Raw genomic sequence first — 22,788 nt, 5'->3', positions numbered from 1 at the left:
AGTGCGCCTGCGCGGTAGCGGGGCGGGGCGGAGTGTGTTTCCGCAAAGGCTCCTGCGGCGGCGGCGTGCGCGCGGGGCTCTGCGGTCTTCCTCTCCGCGCACAGGTCAGTGCTTGGCGCTTCCCCAGCCCGGGAGGCTGGGGAGGAGGTGTGGGCTTCGGCCGGGGCCCGCAGGTGTTAGCCGGGAGTCGAAGCACCTAGGACAAAACACTCCTGACCCCTGGTTGGAGTCAGGGCATTAGTGGTAGCGGCCAAGATGCATGAAGTCACCCCTGAGCTTAGGCATTGGAAGACGTGCTCGCAAAGGTCAGCACCACTTTGCCCATGGAATCGAACGGGGACGCAACCGCTTTCTTAATTGATAGTATGCTGGATCTCATACATGTATACAATGTGTTTTGATCATGTCCATCCCCCCCCCCCCAGTCGTCCCCTCGAATTCCTAGGCCTACGCCTCTCCCGTGGCCCCCTCCCAAATTAATGGCTTTTATATAAAACACTGAGCCCAGTTAGTGCTGTCCTTAGGCACACGGGCAGATTATTCTTAAAGATAAGTGCCCAATAACGGTAACTGCCTTGTGTTTAATTTTAAAAATGTAGTTGACACCTGTGCCCTAGGACACTATTATCACTGAACACAAGGTACAAACACAGAAACCTGTTTGGAGGGGAGACAAAAATCTCCTTTATTGCCTCCTGATATCATTGTTATCTAATATGCATTACATTGATTTGCCACATTCACTGTTTGCCATTCCCAGTAGAGGGATATTTGCCCATTTTCAGCTGTATTAGGAGCTAGCATAATGCCTGGCATCTGGTAAGAACCCAGTTCATAACCGTTGTATGAATTAATAAAAACACAAGGTATGTAAGTGATGTTAAACGCGATGAGAAAGTAGAAAATGAAGAGGGATTGGGTGGGTGTTAGATGTTTTAAGTGAAGCCATTGAGGACTTTGAAAGCAAAGGCTGGGGAGGGACCCTTGCAAATCTTTGGGAGGAGAGCCTGAGGACAGGTAAGTGTGAAGACCCAGAGATGCCCAGGGGGCCTAGAGCAGAATCAGCAAGAAAAGGGACCAGCTATAAGGGAATGGATGCCACAGTGATGCAAAAGGCGGGAAATACAAGCTCTGCAGGCTGTCTTAGGGCCGCCGGCTTTTCTTGTTAATGTAAAGCTGTCTTCAGATCTGACCCTGGAAAAAGACGTGGTTCTAGTTAAGGTCTCAGAATTTTGCTAGCGTCCATTGTGAATAATCTATAGGAGTCCGAGAACGGAAGCCGGAGGACCAGCGTGCCGTTGCCTTCCTTGTGAAAAGCTGCCTGAAGAGAAACAGCTCAAGGGAGGAAGGGCTTGCTACTCAGCTTCAGTCCATCATGGCAGATGAGGCATGGTGGCAGGAGCTGGTCACATTCCTTGGCAGCTAGAAAGCAGAGTAATCAAAGCTGGCATAGGTCTTCTTGCCTCGGTTAACCTACTCTACAAAGTCTCACAGACATAGTCAAGGGTGTGTCCCTATGGGGATTCTGAATCTCATCACCTCAACCATCATAAACAGGTAAAGGGCGATTATAATGATTGGTGGGAAAGACAGAAACTTGGGCCAGATGGTAGGAGAATTCGTGCGGAGTACCAGTCAAAACAGGCCAGTGGGATTTACTGAAAGATTGAGCATGGAGACTGAGAAGTTAAAGGAAATTCCAGGTTTCCAGCTTAGCAGCTATGAAGATATGATTGGCACGTTACATTTTTGGTGCTCAGAGTGATTTAGAGATAAATATGTGCTACTCATCCGTGATTGTGTATAAAACCATGGGGTTGGCCAAGGACACCAAGAGACTGACTAGGAAGAGAAGTGAGTGGCCCAGAGACTGACTCCTAATTTATCACATTCTTGAATGGATGAAGAACTAGCAAAAGAGATCGGGAAGAGGAAAACAGTCAATGTGATATTCTAGAAGCCAAATGAAGAGGGGCTTCAAGGACTAGGGAGTGAGTTCCAGGGGATCCAATGCCTTCTTCTGACCTCCATGGGCACTGGGTGTGCACATAATGCACAGATGCATGCAGGCAAACACTTATGCCCATAAAATAATAAAAATTTTCAAAGAGGCTGGATTGATCAATGGGCACAGCAGCAATGGATTACAGTCTGATGATGGCTCACAGTTCATCTTGTAGAACTTTTGATTTCTATTTTGTTAGTGAAAGAGGACGTGAGATCATCATTGAGAATGAGAAACTAGGAAGAGACCTGAAAATTTGAGGTGAGGGGAGTCAGTATTGAGTATAGCAGGTATATGGTCATGAGCAGCATAGAAGACCCACCGGAAGAGAGTGGCCCTGGCTGGAGAGAGAGATGGGAAATGGTTAGTTGACTCTCATCACAGTGAGCTGCAAGAGTGTAGGCACAAATTCAATGAGGTGAATTGTTGTAGAATATTATTTGAAGATGTATTATATTTGTTTATGCTGTGGAACATGTGTTTAATGATGCAAAGATGTGTTGCATTCTTTTATATTGCAATTGTTTAACTCTGTGAAGCTGTGTTATTTTGCCTGTCTAAAATACCTGATGGTCTAATAAAGAGCTGAATGGCCAATAGTGAGACAGGGGAAAGGATAGGCGGGGCTGGCAGGCAGAGAGAATAAATAGGAGAAATATGGGGGAAGGAGAAGAAGAGCAACAAGATGAGGAGAGGAGGATGTCAGGGGCCAGCCACCCAGCTGCACAGCCAGCCACTGAGTAGGAGTGAAAGTAAGATATACAGAAATAAGAAAAGGAAAAAGCCCAGAGGTAAAAAGGTAGATGGGATAAGTTAAGAAAAGCTGGTAGAAATTAGCCAAGCTAAGGCTAGGCAATGATAAGTAAGAAAAAGCCTCTGTGTATTTATGTGGGAGCTGGGTTGCAGGCCCCCCAGAAGAGTAGAAAAAACCACCAACAGTGAACCATGTTCATTTGGGCTTGAGGTTATGTCATTTGGCTATGGAAGACAGAGGGATGCAGGGGTCACGGTGAATGGGAGGGATTAGAAGAGTAGACCTGGAGCGTAACTGGATGTGCAGGAAGTGGAAGCAGGAGGAAAGACTGAAGGTTGTAGGTCCTGCTGAGGTGGGAGAGTTGTTGGCTTAGGGTAGTAGAAGGAATGGACTGGAAAGATGGGAGGTCGTGTCTGAGGCAGGTGTAAAATCAGGAACATGGGCCATGCTTACAGGACACATCAGGGAGATCTTAAGCTTTTTAGACTCTGCATGGGTAAGAGAAAAATTAGCTTTATTAACATAACCCCTTCTTACAGGGGTTTTACAGGTAACTAAGGTAGTGGTAAGAATATGGTTCTTACCGGGCAGTGGTGGCGCACACCTTTAATCCCAGCACTCAAGAGGCAGAGGCAGGCGGATCTCTGTGAGTTCGAGGCCAGCCTGGTCTCCAAAGAGAGTTCCAGGAAAGGCGCAAAGCTACACAGAGAAACCCTGTCTCGAAAAACCAAAAAAAAAGAAAAGAAAAGAATATGGTTCTTGAAATAAGGAAAGCCTGGGTGACTTTTGTTTTCATTTAGAGATGGGGGAGGGGGAATTCACAGACACATGCCACAGCATGTGGAGGTCAGTCAGAGGGCAACCCGCAGGATCCAATTCTCTCTTACCCTGTGAGTTTTGGGGATTGAACTTGGGCCAGCAGGCTGAATAGCAGGCATGTTTACCCACTGAACCACTGAAGTTTGCCCTGGCAATGTCCTTTAGCCTCTAGACTTTAGTGTCCCCATGTGGGAAATGTCCTCCTGGGCTACTGTGAGGAAAAACAGCATTTAGAATGTAGAGGGTACTGGAACATCATGTCTGAGTTTTTCACTATTCTTCCTTCACCCATTAGCAGAGACATGTTTCTGAATCACACCTGACCACGTGCTTCTCTTATTTCAAAGCCCGGGCTTCCCCACCCGTGGAACCTGTAGGGTCATTTAACATGACATTTAGTATCTGGCCACTTTTTCATCCTTACCTCAGCCCACTTCTCCCTCCGCTGAAGTCATACCCTGTTTGTTAGATACATGATACTGTGTACCTGGCCTGTTTGCTTTGCTGATCTCTCTGCCCTTTCATGAACCATTGCAAATATCACCCCTGAGTATGGCACAGTCCTCACTCCAGGGCCTCCCTTGTCGAGGCCACATAGCATTCTGTGGTCTGTCATAGTCTGTCTCCTTGGCTGGACTGTGAGTTATAAAGTCTCGATGACATCGATGCTTGTATCTCTGGCACCTAATTTTTAAAAAATGTTATCATCACTTACTGTAGGTTGCTTGTAAAAGACCGTGCTATTTTATATTGTAGGGGGTGCGGGGGAGTCACAGCTAACAGCCCATTTCCTTCGGGCTGTGTGTGTGCTTGCCTGTCTGATATGCCTGACCCACTTCTTGTGCCCAGCCCCGGACTGAATAGCACTTTCCCCCTTAAAAGATGGAAGCCAGGCTGGAGAGATGGCTCAGTGGTTAAGAGCACCGACTGCTCTTCCAGAGGTCCTGAGTTCAATTCCCAGCAACCACATCGTGGCTCATAACCACTTGTAATGAGATCTGGTGCCTTCTTCTGGCCTGCAGAGACACATGCAGGCAGAATACTGTATACATAATAAATAAATAAATAAATCTTTAAAAAAAAAAAAAAAGATGGAAGCCATTTCAGTCTTTCTGGGAGCTTTTCCTGTAGAACTGAGTAAGCTCTGTTTGCTCGGTGTTTTGGACCCAGCTCCATGGATTGGGGTCTTCATGGCATTGTGATGAAAAGGAAAAAATTCGGGCTGAAGAGACGGCTCAGAGGTTAAGAGCACTGGCTGCTCTTCCAGAGGACCCGGGTTCAATTCCCATCAACCACATGGTGGCTCACAACCATCTGTAATGAGATCTGATGCCCTCTTCTGGCATAAAGTCATACATGCAGATAAAGCACTCACATACATAGAATAAATAAATAAATCTTTAAAAAAAAAAAAATGCCCGTCTTCTCCAAGGGCTAGAATATGTTGGCAGGGGTTCTTGGCCTTGTATGCACCCGTGGCCTTGGCTGGTTTATGTTTTGTTCGTTGGTTTGGTTTGGTTTAGTTTGGTTTGGTTTTTGGAACTCAGTCTGTAGACCAAGCTGGCCTCAAACTCACAGAGATCCTCCTGCCTCTGCCTCCTGACTAGTTGATGTTTTAATTATAAAGGTTGAAAAAAGGAATGTGCAAATACTGATTGGTGTGTGGGGGGGTTGGGGGTGTTGGTTTTGTTTGGGGTTTTTTGTTTGGTTGGTTTTGTTTTTAAGAGAGGGTCTCCATATGTATCGCTTGACTGGCTTGGAACTCAACTATGTAGAGCAGGCTAGCCTTGAACTCACCTGCCTCTGCCTCCCAAGTACTGGGACTAAAGACATGCACCATCACACCCATCTGTTTTTAAATATTTGATATTATAAAATGATGAAAAGTTTCCATACCTTTTTCTCTTTTAACATCTTTGTTATTGAGAGTAGATTTATAATTTTTTTATTTATTTAACTTTATTTTATGTGCATTGGTGTGAAGGTGTCAGATCCTCTGGAACTGGAGAGTTACAGACAGTTGCGAGCTGCCATGTGGGTGCTGGGAATTGAACCCAGGTCCTCTGGAAAAGAAGTCAGTGCCCTTAACCGCTGAGCCATCTCTTCAGCCCCAATTTATAATTTTATAATCTTCCAGAAAGAGGCCAAATAATGACTAAATAGAAAAAAAGAGATAGATAGATAGATAGATAGATAGATAGATAGATAGATAGATAGATAGATGAGTCAGTCTTTGACAAGACTGAGAAAACCAGGGCTTCATTTATTATAAATAAGTACTCTACCACCAAACTATGGCCTTAGCCATATATGTACGTGTGTGTGTGTGTGTGTGTGTGTATGTGTGTGTGTGTGTGTGTGTGTGTGTGTGTATGTATAGGATTATGTTCCGATACTTCTGTTTTACAATTTTTGCCAGTGTTTTGCTGGCATCTTATGTTTGTACACCTTGTGCATGTCAGAGAGGGCAAAATAGGTGGTGGTGAGCCACCACACAGGTACTGGAAATTGAACCTGTGTCCTCCGCAAGACCAAGTGCTGGACCTGGTGTAGGTAGCATGAGGCTTTAGTCCTAGCACTCAGGAGGCAGAGGCCGGCAGATCTTTTTGTGTCTGAGGCCGGTCTGGTCTACATAGTGAGTTCCAGGCCAGCCAGGACTGCATATTATGAGATCTTATCTCAGAAAAGAACACATGCTCAGGGCTGGAGAGATGGCTCAGCGGTTAAGAGCACTGGCTGCTCTTCCAGAGGACCTGAGTTCAATTCCCAGCATCCACATGGTGGCTCACAACTGTCTGTAACTGCAGTTCCAAGAGATCTAACAACCCTCACACAGACACACATGTAGGCAAAACACCAATGCACATAAAAATAAATCATTTAAAAAAAAGAACACATGCTCTTAACTGCTAAGCATTCGCTCTAGCCCATGCTGTATAAATTTTTAACAGAAATATGTGTTTCCTAAGGAAATATATGTGTATTATAAACATTTTTTAAACCCAACCTGACTTTTTAATTCTTTTGATTTCAGCCTGAGATGTGGTCATGCCAGCCAAACTTCTCCAAACCCTGGCCTCTTTACACAGTGCATCATCCAAGGCACGTCGGTGCAAGAGACTTTCTCAGCTTCCTTTAAAACCGCTTACAGAATCTGAACATACAGCATGCCGCAACACCCTGAAAATACAGCGACATTTAGGTTCCTTCTTTCCTAGTATACCAGCTGACAGTTTGAACAAGCCAAAGATCCTGGAAATAAGCTGGATGATCTCAAACGCAAGCAGACCCTTTCCATTAACCGCTGTCCATTGTCGGGATGGAAAAGCACACCTACCAACCATGCGCCCCTTTGGGACTCCCAGGATAGAGACCAATAAACCAGATCTCTTATGTTCTAAGTGGTTTATAAAAACAGTGAAAAGGCATTACTCTATATCAACTGAAACACTTGTTCCAAAACAAGACCTTCCACCGATCAAGAGGCCCCTGAAGGCATCCCGGACGCGTCAGCCATCCAGGACCAACCTGCCAGACCTATCTGTGAATGAGGTAAAGCCCACTAGTTCTGTGGCCCCTGAGTGCGTCGGTCCTTGTGTGCCCTCCCAACCGGCATGTGTTGCACCATACCCTCCTGCTAACGTAGGAGAATGGGCAGCCAGCTTAGAATGCCGTACTAGACCTTTGAAGCCTAACGCAGCCAAACCAACAAAAAGACCACGCAGCAGTTAGTTGCCCGTATCAAGTGTGGCACTAAAGGCCCCAGTCATGGTGTGGGAGGGTTAGTTAGGCCAGGGAGAACTGGAAAAGAAGCCTCCAGCCAGGCCAGCCAGGGATGCAACTGAGGAAAAGAGCTGATTTTTCGTTACTGTTGTTACTTGTTTGTTTTTTAAGAATTGAGCCAGAAATGCATCTGGAAGTTAAAAAGATTTACCTGCCAACCAGCAGGTGTTTACTAGCCTGTGGTGACTGCTTAAGGGTGAAGAGAGGACACCGCAAGGCAGGAAGGAAGCAGTGATGGCTTTTGCTGTTTTACCCTCTGCAAGTTCAAGCATGTCTTTGTTTTGATTTCTAGTCACTGTTAAGGAGTTTCTGGGATTTTTTTTTTTTTTTTTTCAGATGCAGTTGGCATTTGTCCTCCAAGCTATAAACAGTTTAGGGTCAGAGCCGAGGCCTTAATTAACTTAGTGTCTTGAATGATATCTTCAGCCGTGCCTTGTACTTACATGTGTACTAAATTGAAAAAAGAGGCAGAGAGGTCTTCGATGTCTATAGCCTTGTGCATGGTGGCGCACATACCCCATAGTGGATCCAGCTGAGGAGGCTGAAACAGCTGGATCATCTGAGCCTAGGAATCAGAGGCCAGCCTGGATGGTTTAGCAAGATCCTGTTTACAAAGAAAAGAATGTATATGTTCAAACCTTGGTTGGCCCTCCTAAATCTGCCAGAACAGTCAGAATGTCTGTCTGTCTGTCTGTCTTCAGACTTGAGAGCGTAGACCCTGAGCATGTTTCATTTTGATGGGGCTTGTTTTTACTGAGCTGCTGACAGATTTTGAAAAGACAAACTTTGACAGGCATGGTAGCACCCCGAGGCTCAGAAGGCTGAGACAGGAGGATCAAAATTGAGGCCAGCCTGGGCTATATAGTGAGACCCAGTTTCAAAAGAAAAAGAAAGTACAAGCCAAGGCCATGTCTTTAATCCCAGCACTCAGGAGACTAAGGCAGTCAGATCTCTGAGTTCAAGTCCAGCCTGGTATATGTAGTAGGTTCCCTCCCAGCCAAGGCTAAATAGCAAGACCTTGTCTCTAAAAAAAGAAAGAAAGAAAGAAGAGCCGTGCCAAGGGTGGACCTGGTCGCTGGGCAGTGGAGGGACTTCATGAAAGGCTTGAATTCGGGATCCTGGTTTGGCTTCACTCCTCACACGGCCGCTACCCAGACTGTAATGGAAGGCCTCCTCCCTGAGCCCTGGGGTGCTCTGCGAGTTAACTCACCCGCCAGCATTTTTCCTTCCTCCGGAGAGGTGGAGCTGAAGGTTGCAGGCCTTGAGTCCGGGTTTGTGTTCCCAGCATCCAGTCCCTATCATGAATCCAGCCAGAGCCCAAGAGTTACCTCAGAGAATAAACAGCATTCCTTTCCCGCTAAAAATTGCAGAGGATGTGGGATGTGTGCCAGGAACAAGAAGGCAGGGACCCAAGTGATGCTCCGGTGTCCCGTGTCACAGGGAATGGCACCGGCTTCAGCTCTCCTGGGAGCTAAGGATGAAGGCCGACTACAGGTTTCCCCAGTCCCAGGGTCAGTAAGAGAGAATCACCTCCCCCTGCACCCTGGTCATGCTGCAGGAGTGAGGCCCTCAAAAGAGGGATCAGGACTGCTAGCCCCATCTGCTGGACCGTGGCTTCCAGAGCCAAAGAAACAAAACGTGTTGAAGGAGACTGCATTTGTTTGTCTTGTTTTACGTTTTAAAATAGATGTGAGTGAGAGGCCTAATCCAGTAACTGTTTTAGGCGGCTCTGGTTACCTATTTAGGAACAAGTTCTCATCCCAAAACCTGAAATATGCTTCAACATAGGTAAATTTAACTAGCACTTTAAAATAAATCAGATAAGCTGTGAAAAACTAGAAAAGACTGTATGAAAATGAAAGCTGCTTACACAGTAGTGTTACCTTTAATAGGCCAAAAAAACAAAAAAACAACCAAAGACAGCCTCCTTCATGGATCTCTTTCCCCTTCTAAGCAGCTTAAGTGAAACAATACCAAAACAAGATGTCAGAAAGAGTCTATTTATAAAACTTCTGAGGTAATACACACACCATTAATCCCAGCCTTGGGAGACAGAGGCAGGTGGATCTGAGTTCGAGGCCAACCTGGTCTACTGAGCTAGTTCCAGGACAGCCAGGGCTACACAAAGAAATCCTGTCTCGAAAAACAAAAATAAAAAGCAAGAAAGCTTGTGAGGTGTATATTAGTAGAAGCAGCCCACAGCTGTACATACAGGAGTCCAGGCAAGTCACATTCCCCTGAGCTAAGTGTTCTGAGAGAAGCACAGGTAAGGACTGGGGAACCAGGCTCGCCAGCATCGGGGAGGACAGCTCACAGCAAAGACTTAGCCTAAGTAAAGGCCTTGTGTTTGAAGACATTCTTCATCTAAGCTTAGAATGCATTTTCTCATGGAAATGGTGATGGAGTAACCTGCTACACCTCATCCTTTGAGAGGATTGCATTTTATCACAGAGGGGACAGGCCAGCCACATAAACAAAGCAGGCAGAAGAGGTAGGGACTGCCTCACCTAGAGACGTCCACCCTAGTTGGGCATGTCCAGGTCTTGCCTGTGGTCAGAGATGCTGGGGAGTCTGTGGAGTCCCTCCATTTGTGTTGACAGGTCACATTTTAGAAATGCTACAAGCCGGGCGGTGGTGCCCCATGCCTTTAATCCCAGCACTCGGGAGGCACAGCCAGGCGGATCTCTGAGTTCAAGGCCAGTCTCGTCTACAGAAATGCTACAGTTAGAGAGCTGGGTGTAGTGGTGCACACCTTTAACTCCCTGTACTCGGGAAGCAGAGGCAGGAAGATCTTGGAGTTGGAGGCCAGCCCGGTCTACATAGAGTTCCAAGATGGCCAGGGCTATATAGAGAGATCTTGTCTCAAAAAGAAGAAGAGGAGGAGGAGGAGGGAGTGGGGCTTCACTTTCAGGATTGCCCTGTCAGCTTTTTTGACTAGCAGAAGCAGGTTCTTTTCTGACTTGAGCGGAAATTTGCCTCCATGTAACTCATTCCTCTCTGTGCTCACTGAACTCCGTGTGCACATGGAGGTTCCGCAGCACACTCTGGAGGGCTGTTTTTGCAGGGTAGAGTTGCCTCACGGAATCCAGCTGCCGCTGCAGGTGCTTGAGCCCTCTGGTAACCTCGGTCCTCTGCTCCTCCCCTAAACAGGACCTGATGCAGTGCACAGCGTTTGCAACAGCAGATGAGTATCACCTGGGAAGCCTGTCGCAAGAGCTGACCTCCTGTGGCTATGTGGAAGTGACGAGCCTGCCCAGAGGTACTGCCGCCCTAACCCCGGACCAAGTGTTCATGCTGTGTGCTAGAAAGTGACTCTCCTGTGGTGGTGTTCCGAGTGTACCTTTGTTCCCGCTTCATTTTCCAGTGGTGTGCATTATGAAAGTGGTCTCAGAGGTCTGTATTCAAGGGATACAGTTAAACATACCTGTAGAGAGTTGTTGGATTAAAATGAATATGCTTTACTTATCTTTATAGGATCACAGCCATTTGAGAAGATCAGAGGATGTGTGTGTGTTAGCTTCCTGTTGCTGTGTTAAATACCTGCAGTAACTGTGAGGTCAAACAGGAAAGGCTGATGGGAGCTCCCATCCTGGAGAGTTCAATCCACAGTCCGTTACCCATTGTGTGGGGGTCTATGTTGAGGCAGCACATCCTGGTACAGAACACGTGGCAGGGAAGCTGCTCCACACAGTGATGAGGGTCCTTTTCAAGGGTGCACATCCAGTGATCTGTCTTTCCTCCAGTAGGCCGCACCTTTAAAAGCTGCAGTGCCTCCCAGCATGGTGAGCCGCGACCAGTCCTTTAACACTCATCCAAACCACTGCTCCACACTGCTGCTTTACGGTCACATTAAAAAGCTATTTCAGCCCTCACGAATAACAGTGACAATAATTGATTATAAAAAAATTTTTTAAGCTAACAAAATTAAAGCAAAAGTTGAACACATAATTATAAGAAAGAAACCTGACTTAGTATTTTAGGAAGGTGGGAAGGACTCAGATTGACCTGGTCCCAGCCGTGGGTGGTGGTGACACCTTCGATCCTACAGTCAAGAGGCAGAGGAGGTCGGATCTCTGGGAGTTTAAGGCCAGTGTCTGTCTATGTAGTGAATTTCTGGACAGCCAAGGCTACATAGAGACCATGACTCACAAACCAAAAAAACAAGACTCCCTGGTGCCATAAGGGGTCGAAATGCCATGCGTTTTCACTGTTTATTGTATGAACAGACTGTATTTGATGGCAGAAGCTGATTTAGAAGAGCAAAGCCCGATGGGTGGTGGAGGCACACATCAGCACTCAGGAGACAGAGACAGGTGGATCTGAGTTCAAGGCCAGCCAGGAGTACACAGAGAAACCCTGTCTCAAAAACCAAAAAAAGAGAACAAAGCTCTGTCCTGAACCCCTGAGATGAAAAATTGGTCAGTGTAGCCATGACTGATGCTGAAGACTGCCACTGGTGTGGCTCTGCAGCCTTTCATATCCTTTAGGGTACTTTGGGCTACACAGGTAAACTGTCCTGTTAGTACAAAGTTCTCGGGGACTTGGGAATATGCTCCAAACGGTTGTGTAGGGTTTTGTGGCTGTCGAAATCTTACCAGGAATCCTGAAGCTTTGAGGATCCTGATGTTAGAAACCAAGTGTAGGGACTTGTTCGTGTCATGTCAGCACTCGAGAGGTTGAGGAGGACAAGTGGAAAGCCGTACTGGGTTATGGCTAGACATGGTATCAAACACATAAAAATTAAAAAAAGAAGAAATTGTACATAACTGCACACATTAGTAACAATGTCTTGATTGGGATGTATTGTTTAAAATTTACATTATAGATGATATACCTATAAGAACTATTACTATACTAATATGTAAAACAAATAATGATGAATATTGATACATTCAACAGTATTTAAAAGATTAAAAATGTTATGGATAAGTAATTATAATGGTAGTTTTCATGATTAACCTTGAAATTAGCTAAATTTTTAAATTGTCACACTTTTTTTCATTGTACATTATCTATTGTCCAAACTTTACACAATTTAATTTAAAATTCATGGGGTGGGGGTGTAGATCACTTGTCAGTGTTTGCATGCCCACAGCCCTGGCTTTGATCACCAGCATCACTAAAACCAAGCGTGCTGGTGCACATATAATCCCAGGAGGTTTGGGGCAGAGGCACCAGAAAGATGTTCAAGGTTGTCATTTGTTCCATACTGAGTTGGAGCCAACCTGAAGTATGTGAAACCTTGTCTAAATAAGTATAAGAATTTTAAGAGGCATTTAAAGAAATAACATTAATTTATACATTTTTAAATTAACTTTGTAGAAAGACATTTAATTCCTGACATAGTTGTATAGAACCTAAAACTGTAATATTCATTTAACTGGACTACTGGCTACTGAATCAAAAATCAGTGTGAATGAGCAGTTGTAGATAACATTGCCAATATTATAGGTTGTAGAATGTTCTAGGGATATAATTTCTTACTTTCATTTCGTTTTCTAAGACTTTTTTAAAATTTTTATTATTTGTATGGGTGTTTTGCTTGTATGTATATCTGTACATCATGTGCATGCCTGGTATCCTACAGAGTCCAGAGAGGTGCTGGGTCCCCTGAAACTGAGGTAGAGTTGGCTGTGAGCCACTGTGTAGGTGCTCAGAACTGAACCTGGATCCTCTGCAAGAATAGCAGTGCTCTTAACCTCTGAGCCACCTCTCCAGCCCTCTAAAATTTATGTTTATTGTATATGTGTCTTTGTGTGCATGCACATGTGTGTGCCAGAAGAGGGCATCTGAGCACCTGGAAATGAAGTTACAGGTGGTTATGAGCCACCCAACATGGGATTTGGGAACAGAACTCGGGTCCTCTGCAAGAAGAGCATATGCTCCTAACCACTGAGCAGTCTCTCGAGCCCCTATTTTGGTTTTGGTGGTTGGTTGTTTGGTTGGTTGGTTGGTTCTCTGTGTAGCCCTGGCTGTCCTGGAACTAGCTCTGTAGACTAGGCTGGCCTCAAACTCTGAAATCCGCCTGCCTCTTCCTCCCAAGACTGGGACTAGAGGCGTGCGCTACCACTGCTCAGCCCATTTTCGCATCTTAAAACCCTTCTTGAGTCTTCAGTGGGAAGTTGATAATTGTGCTGTGGAGCACTGTGGATTGTGAAGTGACCTAAGAACAGATTACACGTACAGGCTGCTCTCAGCAGGCAGTGTACGTCACCTGGAGACACAGCCTTGACTGACGTTTTCAATCACAGATGCAGCAAACATTCTGGTGATGGGTGTGGAGAACGCTGCCAAGGAGGGTGATCCCGGAACAATATTCCTGTTCAGGTAAGACAGGACGGACATGGCTTTGGGGAGACAGACGGCTGCGCCTGGATGGCTGGAGTCGAGGGTGGGCCTGCCTCCGCTGCGATCTTCCTGGGCCAGTGCATTTGGGGTTTGGATCTCTCATCTGATTCTGACTGCATCTTGGAGAGTTTGTCAGGGTTAAATCTCCTGGTAGGTCATCTTTCTTCGAATATGTATTTATTTTATGTTATGTGTATGAGTTTTTTGCCTCCATATGTGTCTGTATACCATGTGCATGCCTGCCTGAGGAGGCTAGAAGAGGGCATTGGATCCCCTGGGACTAGAGTTACATCTGGTTGTAAGTTGACATTTGGGTACTAGGATTGAATGTGGGTCCTCTGGAAGAGCAATAAGTTCTCTTAACCACTGAACTCTCTCCAGCCTCTGGGAGATCAACTTATAAAATGAAAAACAAACTTTCTGTGAGACAGGGTTTCTCTGTGTATCTCTGGCTGTCCTGGAACTCACTTCGTAGACCAGGCTGGCCTTGAACTCACAGAGATCCGCCTGCCTCTGCCTCCCAAGTGCTGGGATTAAAGGCATGAGCCATCACCACCCAGCTAAAATGAAAATTTTTAATACAAGTAAATCATTGTTGCCCGACATGTCTTTCACTGAATATGCAAATGGGGCAAAGCAGTCCTGTCACTGTCCTTATGAGACTCCACACCTGCTGGCCTTCGCTTGCCTTCTGTAGCATTTCAACTGAAATTTTAGCCGGCCTTGGCCATTCCAGATACCTGAGAGAGGGACCCGGGTTCACACAGTCTTAGCCTTTTAAAGAGTAGAAAGGCAGGACGGTGGCAGTAGCAGCCATGTGAAATACCTGCTGTCCCTTTTACAGCCAAGAAAAGGAGGGTCGGGTGCATTGGGGAGTAACCCATAGTCGGGACAACTAAGTGGTGGAACAGAAGGTGGATGTCCAAAAGAATGTACACTAACCCCGGTACGGTGGTGCACACCCATAATCCCAGCAGCCTGGAGGCTGAGGCAGCCTGGGCTGCAGAGTGAAGCAGTAAAAAGGCTAAACTCTAAACATGTACAGACACATGGTGGCTCGTGTCTGTAGTTCCAGATACTCAAGCAAGCCATCTTACTAATCAACCAATTTTCTTCACCTGCATTCTCAGCGTGCTCTAGAGCAGTGCTTCTCAAACTGTAGGTTGTGACCCCCTCGGGTCAACCCTTTCACAGGGTCACCTAAAACCATCAGAAAACACATATTTATATTATGATACATAACAGTAGTACAGATTAGGAGGTAGAAATGAAAATAAATCACAACATGAGGAACTGTATTAAAGGGTCGCAGCACTAGGAAGGTTGAGGACCACTGCTCTACAGGCTACCTGAACATGGCTTTTGGTATGTCTCTGAAGACTGTTTTCTCAGGGCTGGAGAAATGGCTTAGCAGTTAAAAGCTGCTGTCCTTGTAGAGGACCCGGGTTCAATTCTCAGCACATATCTTGGTGGTTCACAACCGTCTGTACCTCCAGTTGCAGGGAATCTGTCACCCTCATGTCTGTGGGCACCAGGCACCACACAGTGCATCCACACATGGAGGCAAAATAAAATACTAAATCTGAAAAGAATGTATTCTCCCTTTGCCGAGGTTGACTCTCCTGTTCTTTGAATCAGGGAAGGAGCTACTGTGTTCTGGAATGTAAAAGACAAAACTGTAAGTACAGTACAGTGTAAGCATGTAGAACTCTAGTTTCTAAGAATAATTTGTCACTCATACTCAGCAATCTGAAGACTGGAGTGCAGGGACATACTGTCATCCACAGTTACTTTTCTGTGCGTCACACAGTGTTTATCCCATCACTTTCATCTTCCAAAATATAATGACTTTCAATTATTTATAAATTTTCTACACGATACAGTTGAATTAAAAGAGTAGGTCATAAGTACAACCAATGTACTATTGGTGCTTGGTCAAGTATGTTGTAAGGCGTGTACATGTCTGTCATCCCAGAACTCATGAGGTGGAGGCAGGAGGATTGTGAGATAGAGGACAGTACCTGAGCTACAAAACGTGCCTCCAAAAAGAAAATAGAAAAATCTGGGCATGGTTACACATGCTTATAATCACAGCACTTGGGTACTGAAGGCCGAAGATGGGTTACAATGTGAGGCCAGTCTCTTGGTTACATGAAAGAAACCATATCTTTAAAGAAAAAAAAAAAAGCCTGCCCCAAACCATACCCCTTCTCTACTGAAATCCTTTTTCACCCGAAATCTACTCCTCAGAGGTAACCATGAATAATGTCAGTGCATACATATCCTTCTGTGTGTTTTCAGGGTCACTGACAGGAAGGAGCTACGCACATCGTAGGGAAGGAAGGGGGGGGGTCAAAGTAAATGCACCAAAGCGGCTGTCCGACTGTTGTAAAGACAGGAAGGCTGGTAACAGGCCTCGCTTCTATGAGCACTCATGAATATTTCGATCCAAAAAGGAAAAGCTGTTTTGGAGAGCAGTTTAGCAGAATTGTAAGCACACATGTCTGTCTCCCCTTCCCCATACCCCTTCTTTGCAGGGCTGACAGTAGTCACACTTCAGCATGCTAGGCCTCTGCCCTAGAGCCTCTCAGCAGTTCTTCAAGAAGTACCTCACGGCAGGAAGGTGGTGCTGTGGGATAATGCCCTGAGAGGGGAGAGAGTAGATCACCCCATGGATGGACACTCGGGGTGGATAAATAAGGTGCACATCCTCCTTTAAGAACAGCAGGGAAGATGTCCATATGTAGAGTATAGTCCCACTCACATAGAAAACAAATGGCACACACGCTCATAGAAAGCATGTAGACGCATGTGGGATCTGCCCTTCGCCCCTCAGAGACAAAGGCTATTCACTAGGTTTAGTCATGGCTAACTCAGGATCAGGACTCGGGAGCACAGTCTACATCATTATGTTGCTTACCTTTTTAAAAATTCATCTTATGTGTGTGAATGTTTAGCCTGCATTTGTGTGTATGCACCATGTGAGTGCTGGGTGCCTGAGGGAGTCAGAAGAGAGGGCATCAGATCCCCTGGCACTGGATTATTGGGCCATTGTGAGCCACCATGTGGGTGCTGAGAACTGAACCCAGGACTCCTGCAACAGAGGCTCTAACCGCTGAGCCATCTGTCCGGCCCCTGTTGCCTGTTGCTTTAATTTTTACAAGTAATTTGCCTGTACGATGTTTTCTTTTTTTTTTTTTTTTTTTTTTTTGAGGCTCAACAAAATATATTAGCAGTGATTTTCTTCGGGTGCTGGATAATGGTAATTTTTCTTTTCTTTTCAATGCTCATCTGTACTTTCCAAATGTCAAAATAATGGACACGCCATTTGGTTAGTTTACTGTCACGGTGAGCTTGCCTTTTCCTACTGAGACTCAGAAAAGATGCTACTAAAGTATGGAAAGCCGTCGTGAGCAGATGAGCCCGTGTGGCTTGTAGGGAGTCGGTGTAACACCAGCAGACCTCCTCCTCTCCTAGGTGAAGCACGTGATGCAAGTTCTGGAGAGACACGAAACCCAGCCCTACGAAGTGGCTCTGGTTCACTGGGAGAATGAAGAGCTGAACTACATGAAAACAGAGTAAGCATGTCTCAGCACGTGTGTGAAGAGGGCGGGGAGAGCGCCGGGAAGCTTGGAGGAGATCACTGTGACTATATGGAGATTCTTAAGTTACTGGTCAGAGCCAGTGCCCACAGCAAAGAACAGGATTTGTATTTACATTCTCACGTTATCAACCTAAATTAATGGGAGCACACCCTCAGCAGGATGAGTTTATCAGGTTATTCCAGTCAGGATTTACTTCCCAGTAAATCCATGGTTTTTTGGTTTGTTTGTTTTTTTTTCAGTTGAGTTTGAATATGACAGATGTGTGCTGAGGAGGTGATCCAGGAGAGCCACTTTGAGAGGTGTGAGGGCCTGACAGGCATCCTCAGGTGAGGCCATGTGGGCGAGCAGCGGCCTAGGAGCCCTCCCGGCTCCTCCGTGCTGTGACTACAGGCTCAGGCCATCAGGCCTTTTTGTTCTGTGGAATTACTAATCTAGTATCTCTCTCTATTGAGTCTTTTGAACATTTGACAATAAAAAGTTTACTGCGGGGCTGGAGCGATAGCTCAGAGATTAGGAGCACTTGCTGCTCTTGCAGAGGACCAGGTTGAGTTCCCAGCACCCACGTGGTGAATTAACAGCAGTTTATTGGCTAGGTATGGTAGCTCAAACCTGTAATCCCCAGCACTTAGGAGCTGAGACAGGAGAATTGCCATGAGTTTGAACTAGCGTAAGCTAGTGTGACAATGTGTCTCCAAAATACAGTAAAAATGTTCATGGTACACAAGCTTTATCTGATTATTTTTGTGGGCTAGTTCCTAGGAATGGAATTACTCAGATCAGAGAGTAGGAGAACATTTATAAAATGTCATCAGTTGTCGATTGGCTTCTAGGAAGACAGAGTGCAGCTGCTTTTAAAATTTGAAAGACGATTTTTCCTTTTCTTTTCACAGGGGACAGTCTAAACTGCACAGAGGGGAAATCAAGTTAAACTCGGAGCTGGATATAGATGACTCCATTCTAGAAAAATTTGCTTTCTCCAATGCTCTGTGCCTCTCAGGTCAGTTATTCTGCTTTGTGCAGATGGCATATTACATAGCTTTATTAAACATTGGGTCATGATAGCTGGGTGGTGGTGGGGTGCATGACTTTAATCCTACCACTTGGGGAGGCAGGCAGACCTGAGTTCCAGGACAGCCAAGGTTGCAAAGAAAAACCCTGTCTTGAAAAACCATGGGGGCAGGAGGAAATTGGGTTATGATTTCGGATTGTTTTCATAACACTCAGTACAGCCTTAATATTCTTTTTCCTCTTTGAAAATGTATAAACTATATCATCCACTGGTTGTTCCTGCCTTGTGAACTGTATTGATGAAGCTTCACTTCTCTGAAATGGACTCACGTTACTGGCACGGCCTTTGCTGTACTCAGTAGCCTCTAATCCAGACATAGCCCAGCCCTGTGTGACCGGGAGCGAGTCACAGCACTGAGATCACGGCCCCTGGTAAAAGCATAGGTGCTCCGTAAGGGTTTCCTTTATCCTACTGTGCATCAGGCTGCAGGGACAGTACGTACCCTGTGGGAAGCCTCTCAGGTTACTCTGATTTGCTCAGTCCTGAGGAGTATAGGAAAGGCCATGGAAGTCTCACCTGCCTCATCTACAGCACTACCCATAGGGGCTAGGTGTGATCTGGGTTCCTGAGATGTGAGCAAAAGTCTGGAATAGGAGATAACCTGTGTTCTGCCAACAGACTCAGAAAGCTGAAGTCTACTTCCCTCTCTTTTCTTTACCACTATTTTTATCTTCTTTAGTTTTGAAGTTTTAGTACTTTGGCTTTTTCTGTTGTTTTTGTATTGGAATTATTAAAAATTCCATTGTTGGGCCAGACTGGCACTTACCTTTAATCTGAGCACCCAGGTGGCAAAGGCAGGTGGATCTCTGTGAGTTCAAGGCCAGCCTGGTCTACATAGCAAGTTCTAGGCTAGCTGGGGCCGCAAAGTGAGAACCTGTCTCAAAAATAATTAACTGAGCCAGGTGGTGGTGGTGCACACTTCTAACTCCTGCACTCTATGAGTTCAAGGACAGCCAGGGCTACACAGAGAAACTGTCTCAAAAAAAAAAAAAAAAAAAAAAAAAAAAACTAAGTAAATAATTAATTGAATAAATAAAATGTCATGTGACATTCCTTTCTTGTCTCTGGGTCATACTTAGAAAGTGAAAACATCTTTTTTATGTCCCAAATCAGCCTCCGACTCCTCAGCGCTAGGGTTACAGGTGTGCACCACCACGCCCAGCTGTGCATCTGCTTCTTAGTTAGGAAGCGGCAACAGAGGCACCGTGCCATTCTGCGTTCTGTGTAGATGTGCCCAGGATGGTAAAGAAACGTTCCCTCTTCCTTCTTTTTCCAGTGAAACTGGCTATTTGGGAAGCAACGCTGGACAAATTTATTGAGTCTATTCAGTCAATTCCAGAGGTAATTATATCAGCTCTATGCTTTTTTATCTAGAATTGGCTTTTTGGGGGAGAGTACTAATTGCCAACATAATGATACGCACATTTGAGTATAAAGTACTGATAACTAGAAAAGCTGCAGAAACTGTAGTGGAAACACGTTCAGTTACACAGAAAATGATGAAGTCAGCTAAGGAATCCCACGTTGAAGACTTCAGATGACTGTGCTGTGAGTGCAGTGTTTTCAGTGTGACTCAATGAAAGGCAAACCGTGCTGGGTGTGGCCCAGTGGTGGTGTGATTGACCAGCATTCACAGGGTCCTAGTTTTTACTATAACAGAATAATATGACTCATTATCCTTGGGGGGAATGGGTCTGGGCTGCAGAGATGGATATGTGATTAAGAGCATGGACTGCTCTTGCAGATGACCTGGGTTTGGTTCCCAGCACCCACATGGCAGCTCACAACTGCTTATAACTCCAGTTCCAGGGGATCCAATACTCATTTCTGGTGTTCTCTGGTATTAGTCACTCATGTGATGCCAAAACCAACATGCAGGAAAGCACTCATACACATAAAAACAAATCTCTTTAAAATGAGCAACAAGGAATGTTTATCATCGAAAAGACTGAAAAGGATACATTAATTGGCTTTCTCGTAGGTAAACATAAGCCTGGGGTAACCAGTGTTTTAGTAGGAAAGGCTTATTTGCCCAGCTTGTGCAGCTGGATGGGTGCATTGGTTTAGGCCTTGGGAGGCGGCTCCTTGTGGCAGGAAGCCCATGGTGGGGCAAGCTGCTCACCTCCCGGCAGCCAGGTGGGAAAAGGGCCAGGGGCCCAGCAGCCCCTTCAAGGCCATGTAAGAAGTGGCCTAACTTCTTCCCAGAAAGCTGCACCTCTAAAGGTTTTACTCACTTTCCAATAACACAAGCTGAGGATGAAGCCTTGGACGGACAGCCTATACCAGCCATTTAGGAACCAGGCTGTAGCAGAAGGGATGGAAAGCCTGAGTGTAAAATTCTGAACTCTTGATATGAGTTAGGACATTTCAGTGGGCAACAGTTATCTAAATCATTCATATAAAATGAAGTGTTCCTTTGAGAACATGCTACATAGACCTAACACTGATTAGAAAGATGTACATGCAGTGCTCCCCCAGTGTCTGTCAGGAGGATTGACTGTTCCAAGAGTTCTTCCTGCCCAGGGTACCAAAATCTGTGCAGGTCATCTTTGCCTAAAATGTCAGTGTTTGCTGTGATGTGTGTAGAATAACAAACCAAGAGTGTACCTGATCAGTAAAGGTGCAGTTTTTAGTATTTCCTGAATGGGGTTCATTGGAGCTACAAATGGAGACCCCACAGACAAAGGCCCATTGTGTGTTTCCTGTTTTTGTTTTCCTTCCAAACAGGCACTGAAAGCTGGGAAGAAGGTCAGACTGTCTCATAAAGAAGTTATGCAGAAAATGGGTGAGCTCTTTGCCCTCAGGTAAAATGTCCTCTTGTAAATGAAGGATTTCCTTTAAGACAATCCATTTAACTCTAGGCAGTAAAAACTCTTCCCCATGAGAAGCAGGAAGGCTCCATTAGGACTGTCAGGAAATCAGATGAGTACAGAAGAGCAAAGCTCCTCTTCATTCAACATGTCACACGTCACACGGCCCCCAGGGAAGCAGGGCAGTGCACATAACGCAGAGTGTGACTTTATACACTTAGTTACTGGGTGTCATTGTTCCGGAAGTTTTACCCTAGTTTATTGAGTCTGACACTGGATAGTGGTCCAGATAAGGAGGAACCTATCTCCTCACTGGTGACTTCCCATCTTTGTGGAGTAATGTGGCCTGGTTGCGGTTGTCTGGCTGGGCCAGTTACCAGTTTCCTCAGATGTCTTCTCACCACCTTAGATCAGCCAGCAGAAGGGTGGTCCAGGGTTTCCCAGACGGCAGGGATGCTCATTCACGTTCCTGAGAGCATCCAGCAATAGACTTGTGTTCCCTGAGAAGTAGGGGAGATTGTTTTCCCCTATTCTCTAGCTAATACAAGCAGAACCCATAAATTGTAATACCCAAACTCAAAAGTTAGGACTAAATGAATTTCATTTGAGAATAGTTTCTACAAAGCCTGACTTTCCTTCCCCTGTTTTCGTCTTACAGTGAAAGTGTGTCTGTTACTGCAAAGAAAGTAATGGGCCAGCAGGTGGCTCACTTGCTGTTGAGCAAGCCTGGCAACCCCAAGTAAAAGTTTGGAGAGACAGGCAACCCACAAAGCTGTCCTCTGATCGCTACATGCTTTGCCACACACTCTCAATAGTTCAAAATTTTTTTTTTTTTTATTTCTGAACCTGGAGACTTATTCCATGAACATACAGACACACGTGCACATAAATCAAAATCAATCTTTTTTTAAAAGAGATATAGTGATCTGTGAAGACGCATAGCTAAGGGTGTTAGGTGAGAAGTGAAGTCGTGGGGCTGCAGGTGTAGCTCAGTTGGTAGTGTCCACCTCGCACGCACAAGGCCTCGCTTTGATCCCCAGAACTGCAGGAAACCGTGGAAATAAGAGAATCAGAAGTTCAAGGTGATTCTCAAGCTCGTCAAGGAGTTTGAGGCCAGGGTACACTACATGAGACCTTGTCTTTATTTTATTTTATTCTTTTTCAAGACAGCTTCTCTGTGTAGCCCTAGCTGTTCTGAAACTTGCTCTGTAGACCAGGCTGGCCTTGAACTCAGCTCCACCAGCCTCTGCCTCCCAAGCGCTGGGATTAAAGGTGCACCAGTACACCTGGCCGAGACCTTGTCTTAAAAAAAAAAAGAAAGAAAGAAAAATTACAAGATATGGTGCCATTTAATGCCACTGCTGTGGAGATGGATGGAAGCAAGTCTCTGTGATTAAAAGATCAGGCTAGTGTATGCAGTGAGTTCCAGATCAGCCAAGGTAACAGTGAGATCTTGTTGAAATACAAAAACAAAACAAAACAAAAAATCAAGTTGCAAATTATATATGTAGTATTTCATTTGCATAGTAAGAATATTTTTATTTCTCTTGACCTGTACATATTCACAAGTCTGTTCAAGGAGAAATGTACAGGTA

At 45.4% G+C, this 22,788-nt stretch overlaps 1 protein-coding gene across 3 annotated transcripts in view; it reads left to right on the top strand.

The window, feature by feature from the left end:
• Positions 1–16: 16 nt before the first annotated feature.
• The window catches only part of Rmnd1 (required for meiotic nuclear division 1 homolog), a 30,538-nt gene continuing 7,766 nt past the window's right edge, over positions 17–22,788 (top strand). The window contains exons 1-9 of one of the 3 annotated variants that reach the window (XM_059272786.1): positions 17–104; positions 6,613–7,130; positions 10,512–10,620; positions 13,613–13,688; positions 15,348–15,387; positions 17,187–17,287; positions 18,205–18,311; positions 19,660–19,724; positions 21,111–21,187. In XM_059272786.1, the coding sequence (XP_059128769.1) occupies positions 6,627–7,130; positions 10,512–10,620; positions 13,613–13,688; positions 15,348–15,387; positions 17,187–17,287; positions 18,205–18,311; positions 19,660–19,724; positions 21,111–21,187 (1,079 nt within the window). In that variant the 5' untranslated portion in view covers positions 17–104; positions 6,613–6,626. The other 2 variants (XM_059272788.1, XM_059272787.1) reach the window with 2 other exon arrangements.

Source organism: Peromyscus eremicus, chromosome 8b (assembly GCF_949786415.1).
Source record: "Peromyscus eremicus chromosome 8b, PerEre_H2_v1, whole genome shotgun sequence".
In the NCBI taxonomy this organism is placed as follows: domain Eukaryota; kingdom Metazoa; phylum Chordata; class Mammalia; order Rodentia; family Cricetidae; genus Peromyscus; species Peromyscus eremicus.
The sequence above is the reverse complement of the archived record's forward strand: the minus strand, read 5'-3'. Positions and strand labels throughout refer to the sequence as shown.